This window comes from Haliotis cracherodii, unplaced genomic scaffold (assembly GCF_022045235.1).
Source record: "Haliotis cracherodii isolate W230 unplaced genomic scaffold, xgHalCrac1.p SCAF_19, whole genome shotgun sequence".
NCBI classification, from domain to species: domain Eukaryota; kingdom Metazoa; phylum Mollusca; class Gastropoda; order Lepetellida; family Haliotidae; genus Haliotis; species Haliotis cracherodii.
Genome location: NW_027266274.1, coordinates 3,529,680 through 3,548,257, shown reverse-complemented (window position 1 = coordinate 3,548,257; position 18,578 = coordinate 3,529,680). Strand labels below are relative to the sequence as shown.

The 18,578-nt window shown below is 40.6% G+C and overlaps 1 protein-coding gene and 1 long non-coding RNA gene across 18 annotated transcripts in view; one reads left to right on the top strand and one right to left on the bottom strand.

Annotated features, from left to right (window-relative positions):
• LOC139466669 (troponin I-like) overlaps positions 1-18,578 on the top strand; it is a 63,726-nt gene that overhangs the window by 16,759 nt on the left and 28,389 nt on the right. For 8 of the 16 annotated variants that reach the window (XM_071248280.1, XM_071248279.1, XM_071248278.1 and 5 more), the window contains exon 3: positions 8,832-8,922. In XM_071248280.1, coding sequence (XP_071104381.1) covers positions 8,861-8,922 — 62 coding nt within the window. In that variant the 5' untranslated portion in view covers positions 8,832-8,860. Of the gene's footprint in view, positions 1-2,728; positions 2,925-2,954; positions 3,062-8,831; positions 8,923-10,102; positions 10,118-16,903; positions 17,046-18,578 lie in introns of those variants that run through there. The other 8 variants (XM_071248281.1, XM_071248276.1, XM_071248282.1 and 5 more) reach the window with 4 other exon arrangements.
• Positions 1,960-16,785, bottom strand: LOC139466674 (uncharacterized). Of its 2 annotated transcripts, none has more exons than XR_011653619.1 (3): positions 16,397-16,785; positions 4,700-4,893; positions 1,960-3,078 (listed from the first exon to the last, which is right to left on the bottom strand). It is a non-coding gene; the product is annotated as an uncharacterized lncRNA (long non-coding RNA). The 2 variants fall into 2 exon arrangements; XR_011653618.1 differs by having other exon boundaries at positions 1,962-3,078; positions 4,721-4,893.

Here is an 18,578-nt window from a genome sequence, read left to right as displayed (position 1 = left end):
TTATATCATCTATAATACATAAACAGTCTTCTAACAATCAGAGCCGTACAAGGCTATGGCAGACACTGTCAGACGGTGTGTCTTCTAAACACTGGAACTGTACAAGGCTACGGCAGACACTCCCAGACTATGTGTCTTCTAATGCCGGAGCTATACAAGGCTACAGCAGACACTGCCATACGATGTGTCTTCTAATGCCGGAGATATACAAAATTATGGCAGACACTTCTAGATGATGTGTCTTCTAATGCCGGAGCTATACAAAGTTATGGCAGACACTTCTAGATGATGTGTCTTCTAATGCCGGAGCTATACAAAGTTATGGCAGACACTTCTAGATGATGTGTCTTCTAATGCCGGAGCTATACAAAGTTATGGCAGACACTTCTAGATGATGTGTCTTCTAATGCCGGAGCTATACAAAGTTATGGCAGACACTGCCAAACGTGTCTTCTAAACACCGGAACAGTTAGAAGGCTACAGCATACATGGCAAGGTGAGGTGTCTTCTAAACACTGGAACCATACACGTCTACAGCAGACACTGCCAGATGATGTGTCTTTGTTCATGAACAATAACTGTTGTTGTTGAAACAGGTTGCATATTTGACATTTTAAGGCAGAATTTGGAGATAGTTGCTATAAAACAGTACTGTCTATCTTCTCTGTGCACAACGGAGTAAGATGATACCTGGCTGTGTGTTTACCAGTGGAGATTTCAGCCACATGCACTACCAAGTGAAAGTGACCTTTATGGTTCTAGCCCACTGAATCACTTGGCATTTCCACTGCAGCAGACACAGAACTATCTAGGGCTGCTGGGTGGGGCACAGGTGTGTGCTGTGTGGGTGTGGCAGGCTGACCAGGTTGTGCAGGTGGTGGGGGAGAGGGTTTGGTGGTGAGGTGCATGTTCATGCAACCAGCTCACATACAGTATTACAAACATATTCAGTGCTGAAATAGTCAAGAGCCTTTTGTTTCATTGTTATTTTCCCTGTAGGCTCTGTGTTCCAATATAAGAATTCATTTATAAAAACATGTTAATTTTTTTAATGATCTCGGAAAATGATTGTCAGTTGGTTGGATTACGATTAATCAAAATCTGTTTTTAGGGAGAGACAAGTCTTAGATTGACCTATTTTCCAAATGGTACTTGAAAAACTGTGCTCAAAATTTTGATTTTAACCCCACATTTGTTAACTTTTGGTTTGTTGGATCTGTTAAAGTAAATACCAAAATGCCTAAGGAGACACAGGCAGCACATTAGTGTATTTATTAAAGATGTAAATTATTTTTGCCACATGTAGTCAACTATTTAAGATGCACATTTGCAGTATACATGATTATGGCCAGAATTGGTACGCACTAATATTATGTCTGAACCGGAAAGTTTCACCGTTAAGTAAATACATTGCAGCGCCATCACCAAACAGTAAGGTGACTTTTATGAGCAGCAGAGTCTGTGTGGTTCTTCATATGAGTGTGTCATGTATCCCTAGTCATGCAGCCATGACAGTTCATTAGCGCCCATCAACATACTGCTACCAACTATGTCATGGAAAACCTGCAGCAGAAAAGCAGTGAAGAGACAGAATCATGGATGTTTTGCAGTAGACAAGTAATGATTCATTTGACTGCACTTGAATACATCATTCCATTTTTTCTCTTCAACTCCAGAACACCTCCACATACCCAAAATGACATTTACCTATCGCCATGGCAATACATAGCAGCTGTGACTAAGGCAGGAGAGAAGAGTTCCCATCTACAACAATGGTGTATGTCTGCAATGTAGCGACGAATAACCTACCTGGCTTTCAGCCAAATCTGCACATGCTGCAATAATATTTCCCCAATTTCCTGTCAAACTGATCAAACCTGCCAGAGCCAACCCTGTGTAGGTTACTCTGTGGCAGAAAAACCTCCCTGAGAGGAATGTGTATTGAAGGAGATGCTGTCAAGCAGTGACACATCACAACAGGGTTAACTGACATCAACCTAGTTCGGTTTTATTGCCCAAACACTTTTAAAGCCAATGTTGGAACCACTTTTAGTATTGTTTGCCAGAAATACCAATAACAAGTTTGAGAACACTTTTCTCACATTACTAACAGTCAAAGGATTAATCTCACAGAAGATCATGGATTAGAAAATATGAACTCCTTCAATCCTTCACAATCAGTTATTAGGATATATTGATGTTTATGAATGGTTCCACACTTGTCTTTGAATATGTGTTCTTCAATCGTGATTAATCTAAAAACATAAAGTTGTTAACGATGGTTAAAGTTTGATGTTTTACAAAAAGGAAGGAACATGTACTTAATCAACTAAACACAGCTGAGCTAAACACACTAAATATGTATAGGCTGTTACTGCTGCTTAAAGATAAAAATATTACATAGTTTGTGTTTGACACAGCTCTAAGATACACAGGAGTTGAATTTCCTCCCCCATCCCAGGCGATGCTACCATCTGACACACAGGCCATCTTCTGGCTGTAATTAGTTACAGAGGAGGCCAGATGTACAGGCAGTCATTAGCATGTCTTAGACGCTGTTAGGTCATCAGTACCTGCTTCCACAGACTCACACTCATCATTGGGCCAGGTTTCATTGACCCCAGGTCAAACCAGGGGGAGTTAAGTTTCAGGTTTGGATTTCATCTCCAGGGGGGTTGTTGAGGGGGATATAGGCTGAGTCTGAGAGAAGGGGATCAGTAAGTGTACTGAATCGGCAGAGGAAAGACCCTCTCACTGGAATATTTCGTTGGAGCATTAGGCGTCTGCTTCAGTTTGTCCGTCTGCTCAGATCATCGTACATCTGCTGGACTATCAGGTGTACATCACATTGGAAGAGCTTGGTGCTGTAGGTGTGCTGAGGTTACAGCTCCCGAGGATTGCTGGGAGACTCACCTTCCATTCGGGTAGGATATATTCCACTTCGCATTTACTTATTGGATATAGTCCACATCAGACATATCTGTAGGATATCCCCCTGCCAGGCCGCTAGGACTTGAGTCTACTGCTAGCAGACTTACAGGCAGAAACCTTTGGTAGTCAGGTAGGTTATGGTGCCATCTGCAATTACGGGAATTTAAATTTGGTGAATTTATTTGTGCTTTGATAGGATGATAATTATGGGTTAGTGCTAGATTGTCACATTCATGAATAGGGACTTGCTTGATTTATTGTTGTAAAATCATTTAAGTGTTGATGTTTGTGAATCAAGGAATCATAAAGGGCACTCAGTGATGAGTATTTTCATTCACTGATGCCTGCCATGTTTCCCTTCCCATGTGTCCAGTCTGTCCTCTGTGCTTGACCTTGGCAAACTTGTATCAGAGACAGAGGGGGTCTGTAGTAAGAGCTGCTCTTGGAAAAGTCAGCCATTTTATGACATTAGACAAACTATTATTCTTCATAATGAGGAACACATTGGAAGGTACATACTGATACAATAAGAATATTCTGTGTTGTGTTCTGCATACATGTATCACTTACAACTAGAAGTACCGTGAGTGTGTGTAGGTAGTCTGTTTGTACAAAGTGTGTGAAGCGTAAAATTTTGACATATCTGACTTATTAATAGATTATATGGCAATATTCCAAAATGTATATTTTTGGTGAACCCCATTTGTACATTCCCAGATTAGCTTATCTTTGTATGGAAAATAGTATCTCTTATGTTTGGAATTGTCATCAGAACAGGAATGGTTTTAGACATAGGAATAGACAGGTTTTGTGCAATTTGATGGTCTGCTTGCCATAGTAACCATTATTTGCTGCATTCTAAAACATTAAGCTAGCAATAACTCCACGTTCCTTGTTCTGCTTTGATGATGATCTTGCGGTATACCACTTTCCCAAGCGCTAGTCTCCACTGGGAAGTCAGGGAACACAGGTGCTCTTTACGGTTTGTTTCCAGTAAGTGTAATAGTGATGACTTTGAGAAACATACTGATATCAGTCAAATTTGTAATTCAAATATATCTGACACTATGTCAGGACATGGATTCCTTCAGTTGGAAATAACTTGGCTTTATTTAACTGATAACCACATGATCTGGGAAGCATGAAGCAGTAACCTTCCTGCTGAAAGATACAGACGACGTTTCATCCCGTTTATTGGTACTTTTATCAGATTTATTTAGATCTGTCATTTGGGAGTTATTTCTGAAATCGTGAATGAACTACATACGTCCAATTTCCAACCAAGCCATGATGATCTGTTTGAAAGAGTTCTGGCAAGTTATGACATTTATGAATCAGCTTTCTCAATGAGAAGGTTCCCTGTCTAGAATTCTGCCTTCTGCAATATGAGAAGGTTTTCCACAAGAGCAGCTGCAAACTATGTTTCAATTTTTTTAATTTAGCATATATTTGGATATATTTAGAAATATATCAAAATGCCCTTTGTTTTATTCACTACAGCTATTTCACTATTCTCTATGTAGTATTTGTTGCTGTGACCTGAATGTTAACCAAAGATGCTGTAGACAATATGTTCTGTTTAATTAGCTTTTCTCATAATTCTAACATAGGCATCACTGTATGGGTGTAGTACGTTCATTTTGAAACTCATGAGCAGAAAGTGAAAGTCTTTGTATTTCATATAAGCAGTTATTCAATGTTTTATGTCAAAGTATAGTTTATGCAGTATAGAGAGGCAATGTAACAACGTATGTATACATATATGTACAGCTGTATAGTGAGGTATTACCAGCACACTAGGACTCCTAGAGCCCCCAGAAACCAAAGCTGCAGCCAACACATTCTTGTCATAATCTGCAAGGTAGCAACATTCAAGATGGCTGCCGTAGCTGTATCACTACTGCCATATTTAGTCAGACGTTTCCATGGCTACAGCTCTTCATCCCATGACCTTCAACCAATCTGAAAGAATTAAACACACATTTTGCAGGTATTTAATTGAACTTGGTAGTAGAAGAACTGTTTAGGTAAAGTTTGATATTGGTAGAAAAGCCGACATAAGTTTTGAATGTTTTGAGGAGCTGTGAAGGATTATCTGGAGGGGGTATCGGGTGTCATGACATCAAGCCACCATCCATCCTTGTAAGCAGCGAAGGAGGAAGCCGCAGCAGCACTGTGTGGGTTGAGGAGGCAGGTCAGGGAGGGGGATGGTACTGATGCATTATACTGCTGCAGCCTCCCTCTCACTGCCCCTCCCCCGGACCACCCCCATCCCCCAAGCACTCTCTCAACAGCTGTACTTTTATTGTGGAAAGTCATCACTCTCTACAGAGGTTGCATGTTCTTCAACTTGTTATGTCTATATGTAAGCCCTGGATCTCAACATATCACAGGAATCCTACTGGGGTTGAAACTTATTTTATATTTGATTTTATTTTGATAAAAGTTGTTATACCGTTGGTGACCACTGGACACTTGGTGAGGTTGTAGTTGCTGCATCAGCTAATCTAGGAGCCAGGCAGCAGGCCCGCACTGGAGTCCTTGAAGCATGTACAGCTCATAACATTCCTGCTGAATTATTTTTATCACAGAACATGGATTTGGTTGATATAATTACCCTGATTAGATAGGAACAATCTTCAAAAGGTGCACGCTTGAAGAGATAAACATCTGCCTGTCCCTCCATTATCCTCAGTGAGGGCAGGTATAGGGGCTCTCCTCATCTGGGGCAGGTATAGGGGCTCTCTCCATCTGGGGCAGGTATAGGGGCTCTCCATCTGGGGCAGGTATAGGGGATCTCCTCATCTGGGGCAGGCATAGGGGCTCTCCTCATCTGGGGCAGGTATAGGGATCTCCTCATCTGGGGCAGGTATAGGGGCTCTCCTCATCTGGGGCAGGTATAGGGGCTCTCCATCTGGGGCAGGTATAGGGGCTCTCTCCATCTGGGGCAGGTATAGGGGCTCTCTCCATCTGGGGCAGGTATAGGGGCTCTCCATCTGGGGCAGGTATAGGGGATCTCCTCATCTGGGGCAGGCATAGGGGCTCTCCTCATCTGGGGCAGGTATAGGGATCTCATCTGGGGCAGGTATAGGGGCTCTCCTCATCTGGGGCAGGTATAGGGGCTCTCTCCATCTGGGGCAGGTATAGGGGCTCTCCCCATCTGGGGCAGGTATAGGGGCTCTCCTCATCTGGGGCAGGTATAGGGATCTCCTCATCTGGGGCAGGTATAGGGGCTCTCCTCATCTGGGGCAGGTATAGGGGCTCTCCTCATCTGGGGCAGGTATAGGGGATATCCTCATCTGGGGCAGGTATAGGGGCTCTCCTCATCTGGGGCAGGTATAGGGGCTCTCCTCATCTGGGGCAGGTATAGGGGATCTCTCCATCTGGGGCAGGTATAGGGGCTCTCCTAAATCTGGGGCAGGTATAGGGGCTCTCCCCATCTGGGGCAGGCATTAATGTCGTGAGTTGGACGTTGTGTTTGTTGATTTAATTTATATGTGATTAATTGATGAAAGCACAAATTTGATCAAATTATGGTATGAAAGATAATGTATTTAGTCTTTCATCTCTGATACAATTCATGACCATGAGAGGAACATGGGTATGTGTTTGATGAAGAACGCATGTATGGTGCAGTCGTGGACTATATGCAGTGTTATATTACAACCTGGTGTGGAACACCTGTCTCAGCACCATGGTTACTCGTCAGGTCCAAGGTCAAGACCTACTTGTGAATATTGGTGGGACAAGGGAGATAACCCGTGCTACTACTCGTGTGGTTTGTGGTGATTTCCCATGTGTGCTAGAACTCCCCCTCGTCTCTATGATAAAGTGTTGCTTGAATCTTCTATTTATTCACATCTGACAAACTGACAACTGACAAAGGGCAAAAATTTGAGATTTCTTTCAAAAGCTCAAAGCTGACTTCGACTAAGCCAAAACAGTTCATTTAATCTATTGCTCTGAAAAGTATTAATCTGAAAATGTTTGATCTAAGATGAATGAAATATTGACTGTGTCAAAAAAAACCAGTTGTTTTAGTTTGTATGTTATTCAGGAGATAAACATCCTGTTCTAGACTCGTGGTGTTACTGTGTATTCAGTGTTCGGACATTTCATTGGAATCATCACTGACTGGAAATACTCAGCAACATCAGATGTAAACACTTGTAAATACAAAAATTAGGGTTAATTTTCAATACAGCCTCTTGAATACTATCCTGGAGTCCTTAGAAACTGCATTGTGGACTTTTTGTAAAATTTAGCAAACGAACCACAAAAAATTGTTGTTGGTATTTTAGGCATAAGATAATCAAACACAACCATTTGGTCATACAGGTTTGAATCTCATTCATCATGAAGATGGACCAAAACACATCTGGTCTGACTTTGAGTTAAAGCTCATTATGCTTTTTCAAACATGTTTCATGTCTTGTGTTTCCATGACAACTGATTCCAGCTGATTAGCTGAATGCTGCCAAACATCAACTAGTTCAAAGTATTCCTGATACATGTTAGTCACAGGCAATCTATAGTGGATGCAGTGTTCATTGTGCCACGCTGAAAGCCATGTTCTTATCACATCTGGGACTTATTTATCGAGAAAGGTATTCTTATGCAATCAAAAGTCACGAAGATGTTAATGATGTCAGCTTTAGCACTTCACTGAATGTTCAAGGCAGTGAAACATCTTTTGTTTGTTTCTTTCATTTGCACACATCTGCTATGTAGATATACCAATCTGGTCAGTTTCATAAATATATACTCATGGTGGTAACAAAGGGAACATTTTTGCCGTATTATTTGTTTGTTTGTTTGTTTGTTTGTTGTGTAATGCCGCACTCAGCAATATTCCAGCTATATGATGGCAGTCTGTAAGTAATCGAGTCTGGACCAGACAACATGAGCATCGATCCACGCAATTAGGATCGATGACATGCATCAACTAGGTCAGCGAGCCTGACCACCCGATCCCGTTAGTCGCCTCTTATGACAAGCATAGTTGCCTTTTACGGCAAGCATGGGTTGCTGAAGACCTTTTCTACCCCTGATCTTCATGGGCCTTGCCGTATTAAGCACCCCTCTCCAGTCCCACTCCAGTAAGCACCCTGATAACTAACTTCTGGATCAATCTGTAAATAATAATGAATTCCCCCCACTAAAAAAGAAAATGTACATGACAGTCCATATATTCTTGTGTATGTTACAGATGTTTTACAAAAAACAAAAGCAAATTGTAACTATTATAATAAATGTTTTAGATTCATCCATGTTTGAACTCACTGCTGGTTCACTACCACCTGATCTCACAAAACAAATTGTCCTCATTGTGTATGGTACAAAAAACATGCTCCTTTGTCAATTTTCTAAGTGTGCATCATGGTCGCTTTTTATGGCAAATATGGTACATGAAGGGAGGCATTTGTTTGACATGAGATTCAAGATACATCGTGAAGATGGCTAGAGTAAGCTGACACTCCAGATGCTAACATGTCACACTGTGCCTTATGATGTTTCTATGCCGCATCAACACAGCAGTATGCTTTCCTCTGCTGTATACTGTGTATTGCCTTATTTGTTTACATCAGTATGTGTTTGACATACAATTAATCTGAATTCCCCTATGGGAATGAACACAAGAGAAGATTCAATTTAAGATATAACACTTAAACAGTTCTTGTTTAATTCAGATGTAACAAAGATATTTGGAAAACTGAACACCTTGTCCAGATGCTACTATGGTGGGGTACAAATGGAAATCTTGACTGTTTCTTGGGTTATGCCTCTATGAGCTTCACACATGTTAGATTTAACACCGGCCTCTGCTATACACTGATTCTTTTAACACATTATTACCAAATTGTTGTGTTTGTCTTATAACAAACTTTTATCAATTTCAGAGTTTCGTTAGTGACCAAACTTGACCAAAATGAGTAGCATGGAAGAACGCCGCGAAGCCCGTCGCCGCAGACGGCAACAACAGGAAGATGAGTAAGTATACGTTCTTCTCATCATCGTCTTGCGTTCGTCACTGCAGATCATCAAATTCTGTGTCGTGGTGGTTGTCTAGCTTCTTTTATTTCTGTATGGTAATGTTTTGTTTCAGCATATGTTGTCCTTTTGTTCACAGTGTTTGTGCGGAAGTGTTTTGTTTCTGCGCTCCATGTTTGTGTACAATCATGACACTCATCGCCATGCTTCATGGATTTATTCCAACTTTTCCGCACAAGGTCGGTCAAAATAAAAATAAAATTAATGTCAGTTATTCATTTATATGAAAGTCATTCTGCTGTGGACTTAAAACTGTAAGTGGCCTCTTGAATCACTGATTGTGATTTAGACATGGAATTTATATAAGATTTCAGTAGGGGTGGTGGGCCTGTGAAATAATAAAAAAAATTTGGTGGCCTTAAGAAATTCTGGGTAATATGCATAGACTCAATAGACTCATAAATGGTTTTAAAATGTAGACAGTATTGCAGTCATAGGTATAGGGATAATCTGACCTTCCTACTTTTGTAACTGCCTGGATCCTGTTTTCCGTTATCATCCTGAAGCTGGTATATACTACCTAGAGAAGTATTAGCGCTTTTAAAGACATATATTAATACATTTACAACTTTGACAAAAATCAACTTTCGATTGTATATTCGTAAATATAACTTAAAAACAGTGATATTTTAAGAAGTTAAACTCACCAAAAGTTGCCATGTTGGCTGTATATTGTCAAATCCACCATTTCTATAATACCTGAGAGATCAACAGATTGTCAGTTTTGACAAAGACTGAATATGTCATACCTCCCTTGCTGAAACATGTTGCATTCACTATCCAAATATGAGAGAACTGCTACGTGAACTAGGTTTAGATTTCATTCATCTGTGTCAACTCATCTCATTTCATCAGAATAACTTGCATTTGTTTGGAAGCAAATATATATATTTACAGTTTCACTAATTTTGTATGATCAATAATATTCAAAATTTACTATAACGTCATGTATGTCATTATATTGGAAGTTAAAAGTTTGTTAATGTACTTTGCATTTAATAAACTTCAGACATTAACATCACTTAATTGTATATTGATAGACTGTATACCTAGGCAATAACGCTGTGCTTACATGTGCTGTATGGATGTGCAACTAACATGTATTTTCTGTCTGGCACAGCGAGGGCTCATCAGAGTAAGTTGTCATGTGTGGGTTTATTGTGGAGACCATTTGAAACATGGGATATCTGTTTGAATTGACAGTGTGTGACAAGAGTGGTTTTCCCTTCCAGAATCCTGACTCACAACAACGTGGCAACATTCCCATGTTGCCCTGTACTAGCTCTCATTGTCAGGGAGAAAAATGAGAAAAGAAAACTAACACATGTTTATTGTCAGAGAATGTATTGTGAGTTGTGGCATAACAACAGTTTCATCTAGAAAGACATGTTTCTGTTTGCCTTGCTAAAGAATGCTTCTTCATCAGTCCTCTTTATACAGTTTGAGGGAATTAATACCATGAGCGAAATCATTAATACATTTACTAAACCATAAAAATAGTAAGTCATATTGGCTTTTGTGAAGGTATTAATAGACTCATTGACATTAATTAGCTGAGAGCCTATTCACTGCATGCATTGCAACAGGCATCTTATATTGCTGGTCTCAAGTACTGTCTCGTGTTACAGCTTAAATGCTTAGTGCTGTGTGTTCAATCAATGTGAATAACAGATAGCTGTATAACTTAATTCACATAATTTAAAGTTTTTCTTTGAATTTGATTTCACATTATGAATATAAACATACAATTTTTAAGTGTTATAACAGCTCTGCATGATGCACATACATCATTGCGTGAAGTTTTGCATATAACATGTTCAATACTCTTATACAAGAATCAGATGTCATTTCTAATGACGTGACAAACTCCTTTTGTTCAGGATTTGTGTAACTGAAGTTTTCTGCATGGGGTGATGATCATGATGCTGTTGTTGACATCAAATGATGCTTAGCGTTACTGCACATCTCATCCGTGTAATATCCATATCATGTGATTCTGGTGGATGTAAACAGCTGCTGTAGGCTGCATGTTAGACACATAGGCTGAATCATACGAAGCCATGAATCCTGCAGCACTCTGCTTGCTTCCGGTTATGCTGCAGATGCCTTGAGTATTGTGATAACCATTGTTTCTTTATTGCAAGGTTTAATGAGGACGAGGAGGAGGAGGAGTAAGTGACAGCTGATGGCTGGCATGTCAGTTTCCATCTTCTTGCGTTGTCTGTTACTTTATCACACATTCTGCTTCATTACTGGCTAGACTCAAGGGGTGAAGCATTACCAACTAAATACTACATTAATGTCCCAATCGGAGTTGAAATAATGACTACATCTTTGCATTTCAAAACATTCTCTTCCTGTTTCAATAACCAAGTACCTCTACTCTTTGCTACACTGATACCGTTATATCTCCAGTGCTACAGCTAATTACACTATCTGTGCTGCTGTATGCTTTGCAGGAATAGAAACATTTCTTGCCGAATCAGGGAATTGTCAGAGTCACTCATAAAATCTCCATCTTCTCTCTGCCAAGATCTCTGTGTAGATGTTGAGCTGCAGCAGTCAGATGCAAGCCTCCTGTCTTATGTCAAGTTGACTCATCAGACTTTCCTATGCAAGACTGTTCTATTCCTGCACTAAGCTATGGCCCCTGTTCTTCTACTGAGGGGGCTCTGCTGGAGCCCCAGTGCAGGCCTACCGTTTTGCCATTCTACAACAAGATCCTGTTTGTCAGACTGAAACAAGTTGTCTATCTAGCATGGCAGTTTAATACTCTTTTCAATTCATGTTTGAACTTACATAGTGTTCTGTTATATTGGTTTTCTTAATGAGTTATTTTTTTAATGTATTTGATTGGGTGAATTGTTTAAGGTATGCCCCAAATAAAATGGTGAGTGTATGCATGTTGGTGTGAATGTTGGAACATTGATCTTTTTCTGACTGATTGTTGGAACATTGTTCTGTCTCTGACTATGATTGTTGGAACATTGTTCTGTCTCTGACTGTGAATGTTGGAACATTGTTCTGTCTCTGACTGTGAATGTTGGAACATTGTTCTGTCTCTGACTGTGATTGTTGGAACATTGTTCTGTCTCTGACTGTGAATGTTGGAACATTGTTCTGTCTCTGACTGTGATTGTTGGAACATTGTTCTGTCTCTGACTGTGAATGTTGGAACATTGTTCTGTCTCTGACTGTGATTGTTGGAACATTGTTCTGTCTCTGACTGTGATTGTTGGAACATTGTTCTGTCTCTGACTGTGAATGTTGGAACATTGTTCTGTCTCTGACTATGATTGTTGGAACATTGTTCTGTCTCTGACTGTGATTGTTGGAACATTGTTCTGTCTCTGACTGTGAATGTTGGAACATTGCTCTGTCTCTGACTGTGAATGTTGGAACATTGTTCGGTCTCTGACTATGAATGTTGGAACATTGTTCTGTTTCTGACTGTGAATGTTGGAACATTGTTCTGTCTCTGACTATGATTGTTGGAACATTGTTCTGTCTCTGATTGTGAATGAGTGAACATTTCTCTGTCTCTGACTGTAAATGTGGGAACATTTCTCTGTCTTTGACTGTGAATGGTGGAACAGAGCCTTGTATGTATGGAGATTTGTGTTGTGGCTATACATGTACAGTGGGACTATGTCCTGGTGCAGTCTTCATGCTGGGAGTGCTGGGCTGCTGCTGAGTCTGATCAGATCAGCTCTTGGATGCAGGTTTTGAAATACTTGGTCAATGAAAAACATACCGTATTGTAGTCGTCATTATAAGCGCCCAAGGATAAAAAAGGACAAAGCAGGTGCTTATTAAAAACATACGAAACAAGTTAAATTTGTTGCCAGAGATCAGTAGAGAACAAACACAGTTCAAACGTTAATCAGACTAAAACAATTTAAATAACAGTAACTAATTATATGCCTCTTCAACACTGCAGCTTTATCTGTAAATAATCTGTAATCACAATAAAATACCGACTGTCATGTATAAATCTGCGGACTTAGCATTAGGCACTTATGCAGATTACTTACAGATTGGTCAGCAGCTGCTTAGTTTTTAGAATATGTTACCGGTACATGAAATAAACATTCTGACATTTGTAATCTAAACCAGCAGATGAGACAAGAGGCATATCAGAATTGTGTGTTATGGTTAGAGCTTATTTTCTGTTATTCCACTTGCATAACCTCACTGTACAATGAACTTTTCATTAAGTCTCAAATGAAGAAATTGTTTATCGACCTTGTATGCATTATTATTGTCAAATTCTTGAAGGAATTACGTTAGATGCTACTAAATAATTCTGACTGACTAGTGTATGACTGTAAATCATCTGTGCACTGGAAGTGTCTCTGGCCAATGGTACACCAGCAGGTATAGCAGTACAATCATGCAGGTTCTCACTGGGTTCACAGCACTGTAGGTCATCGTGGGCGTGGCAGGTTGGTTGGGGAGGGGGACATAGAATAACTCAAGTGAAAAATTTCTTCTCAATTCTATCTACTTTTTACTGTTTGAAATAAAGAATCTTGTGCCACAATTTACGCTCTTTTACATCATTGTTATAATTCGAGACAAATCTTTTCAAAGAAAACAACAGAAAGTCAGAGGTCACTCATTATTGAACTTACATCTGTAGTAGATATCAGTACGGTATTTTCTAGAGCATAATGTGCATCTGGGTAGTCATGGCAACTGTGTATAACTGTATGCCAACGCAGTGTTGCTTCACTGTTGACATAGAGAACACTGCCAGGTACAAACGAGGTGTATTTCTGGCAAGTGTCCAGTTGTATGTTTGATAAATGCTTCATTTCTTCGCAAGACAACTTTGTCCAGACTTGAGCAGAAAAGCAGGCAGCATCGGTATGTTAAGCCCTGGGGTGGGGGTGGGGGTGGGGGTGGGGGTGGGAGGGATGTGGTGTGTGTGTGAGATACCAGAAGGCTTGTAGAAAAGGGACAAACTGCATGGAATGATAATTGCTAGATTATCCATCTCATGCCAACATAAACATGGTGCATTTTGTATTGAGATCATATTGCTGTTTCTGGAGAAGGATCTGGTGGGATGGTGGGGGACACCTGATACTACCACAAACATGTAGTCAGCAATCCCACAACATCGCTCCTTCTCTAGACAACAACCTCCTTCTCTAGACAACAACCGGTCATCTATACACTAAGCAACTGGATAAAATGACATCAGAACATGCAGGCATATTTGTATATTTAAAAGTCAGATAAGAAAATCCGTTTTCTATGTTTTCATTCTTATAAAGTATGGGTTGTTTTTCGGTTGAAAATGTACTTTTGTTTTAAGAAGTTCTTAAAGTCATAACAATAATGACCCAGGAAGATTCCGGGTTAGAATAGGTCTTCAGCAACCCATACTTGCCGTAATAGGCGACTATGCTTGTCGTAAAAGGCGACTAACGGGATCGGGTGGTCAGGCTTGCTGACTTGGTTGATGCATGTCATCGATCCCAATTGCGTGGATCGATGCCCATGATGTAAATCACTGGATTGTCTTATTTTACAGACCGCCGTCATATAGCTGGAATATTGCTGAGTGCGGCGTTAAACAACAAACAAACAAACAAAACAAACATAACAATAACAGCCCTCAGTTTGGTATCATTGATGTGCCATGTTTGACAAACAACACTATCCATGTACAGGAATGATGACAGTGCTTCAAAGAGGCACCCAGACCAGTTGAGGCTAGATACTTTGGTTACGAACTACCTTTTATTGAATGATAATAATAAAGTAATTATTAGATTATCATCACATCCTGTGTCACTACCAAATACTTTTTTAATTAATTTTTCCCAAGTACCCACAGATGAAAAAAGTATGGATTGTTGGCTTAAGTTCTTTCCTTGCTTGATGAAGTACTCAGTATATGAGGTGTTGCTGACAAGCTCTGAGCCTGACTTTGATGGACTATGTTGATGGAGGCTGTTGGAGGTTTTGTCAGTTTGGGTCCAATGATGTCCATGTTCATCAACAGTCACTTTGATGTCTGCAGAAAAATGCTGCCTTTCTGTGTATTAGGTTCAAATGCAGCCTGTAAGCATGGAAATTAATGTACTCAATACAGGGAAATGTTTAGTGTGTACTGTATGTAGCAGGGCCTGGAGTCATCCAAAAGATGACATCCTTACCTTGTCAGTTTGCTGACGGGGTTAACCTTTTCGGTCATGTGGACAAGGCGTCCGACCTCAGATCAGTCCCATCACGGGACTCGGAAATTTTATGGCCACTACATTGGCGCCCAACGTGGGGCTGAGCACGCTCATATTAAATTTGAGCAAAATAAGCCTCAGTACCCTACTATGCAGCCCGGGGACATGCCTTCTGTTGATGGGGGAGTTTGTAGCAGGGCATGGAGTCATCCAAAAGATGACATCCTTAACTTGTCAGTTTGCTGACGGGGTTAACCTCTTTGGTCATGTGGACAAGGCGTCCGACCTCAGATCAGAAGGTACGTGGTTCGAATCCCATCACGGGACTCGGAAATTTTATGGCCGCCACATGTACATCGTTCATAGTTAGGTTCAGAACTTTTCAGCCAACCCTCATACAGATGTCCTACCAAACAGTGATGCTTCATGTGAACTACTTCAGATGCCTTGAACAGTTGGTAAAAATGAATAAAACTTAATAAATCAAAACTGCATCCCATTTCACATTCTTAAAAAATTGGAAGAGAAAATCTAATAATTAATTCATTGTGGTCACCATTCAAAATGGGAACATTTTCAGATGACATTTGAAGACAACAGTTTACAACACAAATCTAGATGAAGTAACCAGTCAAAGCTACGGAAGAGGGATATACAGTTAGACGTGTTTGTGGATTGGGAATGGGGAAGGTGCAGATGTCATCATGGACAGGGAGGGGGTGGGGTAGGGTGGTGGGGTAGGGGGGTGGGGGGTTAATTGTTTAACAACAAGGGAGAATGAGATGTTCAGTGCCAAGCTGGGTTCCAGTAGGAACTGTTGAGTGTTCATCAGGGCATCTAATGCAACTAACACCTGTTTCCACTGGTATGAGGAACAGACATTGTCATATTCAGCCTGTTGTGAAACTGATACTGCCAAAACAGATATAGCTCATCTACGTCAGTAGGTATTTGTTTGTTGACATGGTTTTCAACAAGCCCAATTTGGGTTTAAGTAAGCTCAATCAACATTTAGTTTGAATAGATGTATATTATGATTTTAATTAACATTTTGAGTAACGAAGATTGTGCAGGAGTTGTGCATTCCAAAAAGGGATGATTATGTTTCTGCTGCACCAAGTTGTGTTCTGTCAATGGCAATGTACATACAAGAGGTAAAGGTTGTTTCAACAGGGTTTAAATAAAATGGTGATCACACATGCAGAAGGTGAATCTGATCTTACCTGTTGTTATTGTCCAATGTTACATCATGTGCTGGGTGTTCAAGATGGCTTCACACCTGCAACACGGTGTCCAGTCCATACTGTCCATACTCTCACCTTGCCATTGTCACAACCAGCGGATGGCCCACTGTCAAGCAGTCCTCCACACACTGACACCTCAACTGGCCCTGTGTCCAGTCCAAGTGAAACTGTTGACTGTATTTCCTGTTCCTTCTTCCCAGCGGTCCACAGTGTAGAGTTGCACCTCCATGCGGGATGGGGCTGTGTGTGAGAGACAGTGATGACAGCCACCGGATAAGGCCTGTCTGTCTGTGTGTCTGGCAGGACATTCCTGGCCACTGTGCATGTCAGAGTGTGTTAGTGAGAGGCAGGCTGGACATGCCAGGTAGCTCAAGTTGATGACTGGCAGAAACTTGATACTCTTCCAGAGGTGTTCCACCAATCTGCGGCCTTCTCCCCTCCCTCTCTACCTCAATATGGTAGGAGACCTTGAGAGGTGACAGGTCACTGCCTTCATCTGTGAGTACTGCAGCTCAGTCTTAGTAGCGAGTGTGTCATCCAGCAAGGGTCCTCTGACTTCACAGTCGGGGTATAAAGGTGGTCGTTTCCCTTGGAACTTCGCAGTCTCCACTAGAGTCCTCATTTCAAGGTAATCATCGACTTTCTTTCATTTGGAGTATGTTTCGGTTCAGTTCTGGAATTACTCAAGATATTGTTTTTGTGTGTGTGTTTAGAATTCTGTAATGTGGATATTTAGATATCAAGTTTGTTTCAATATTTCCTTTCAAGTCTGTGGCTGTTGTGTGGGTTCATATGTATCCTAAGCATCGATCCAAGTGACATTCACTTGTTGACTTCTATGAAGTGGATTTTAATTGGCTACAGGTGTAATGCTTGCAACTGTCAAGAATCTTACTTTTCAATGCATTAAGAGGGAGAAGTTTCTCTCTTAACTGTTGGTTAATGCAGACCTCAAAAGCTTTTCTCTGGATATCTGCCAAGATGGGTCGAGTATGCTGCCGATGTATGCAGAGACTGTTTTTGCACCTATGTGTGGCAGGATTTATGACTTTCTCTTGGCGTCACTGACGGCAGTGTTTCAAGAACCTTCTTATCTCTGGAGAACAACCTTGTATCTGCCACCTTTCAAAACATTTTCCAAGCTGTATGTCTATTACATTCATAGTCTACCATGTTAACACATTTTGAATTTAGAGGTAAAATATAAACATCTAGATTAGAGGGAATTAGTCCATCTGTTAGGAGTGTGTATGGAACAAGACTTGGTTTTTGTTCAGATTATGTGTGTGTTTTAATTGACCGGGCAGCTTCTGGGCAGCTTCTGGTCAGCTTCTGGTCATGCAATTCAGTGCTGGTCAGTGCTGGTCTGTGCTGGTCAGTGCTGGTCTGCATGCATGGTGGGAGGTCAGGGGGCAGGGATGCTACCCACTCCCTACATCATGCTGGAAATGGAGCTAGGTCATGTGACCGCTAGACAGGACATTTCTCCTTCACAAGTGTTCCTCTTCCTGACATTTTAGAACATTTGGCACCATGGGCAGGGGAATTACCATGGCAACACATGCATCAGTACTCTGTGCATCTTTGTTTTCTCTACATAAATGAAGTGAAGGTTAGAATGCAGGCTATGTACAGCACTGTGCCGTTCAAACACAACCTTCTTGAAAAGTCACACATGCTTTCAAGATCAACAGAACAGATCTTATAAGTAGAAAAACAGATGCTGTAAATATAGAAAGTGTCTGTTTTTGTGTTATAGTGGTTATATACTTGGGTCTTGCTAATATGATTGAGTTTTTGCATGTCTAGCTGAGGCACTTTATAACATGGATCTGATTCTGTTTATCTAGTAAGTATACAGATATTTTATGACATGATCCATGTTTATCCATGTCGTAATATATTTGTAAATTAGTGGAAAAAACTGCTTGTGTGGATTGTACTTATGACTTATTGCCAGTATTTTCATGTGTGGATGGCACATCTGACTATATTGCCAGTATTTTCATGTGTGGATGGGACATCTGACTATATTGCCAGTATTTTCATGTGTGGATGGCCCCTCTGACTAAATTGTCAGTATTTTCATGTGTGGATGGCACCTCTGACTAAATTGTCAGTATTTTCATGTGTGGATGGCACATCTGACTATATTGCCAGT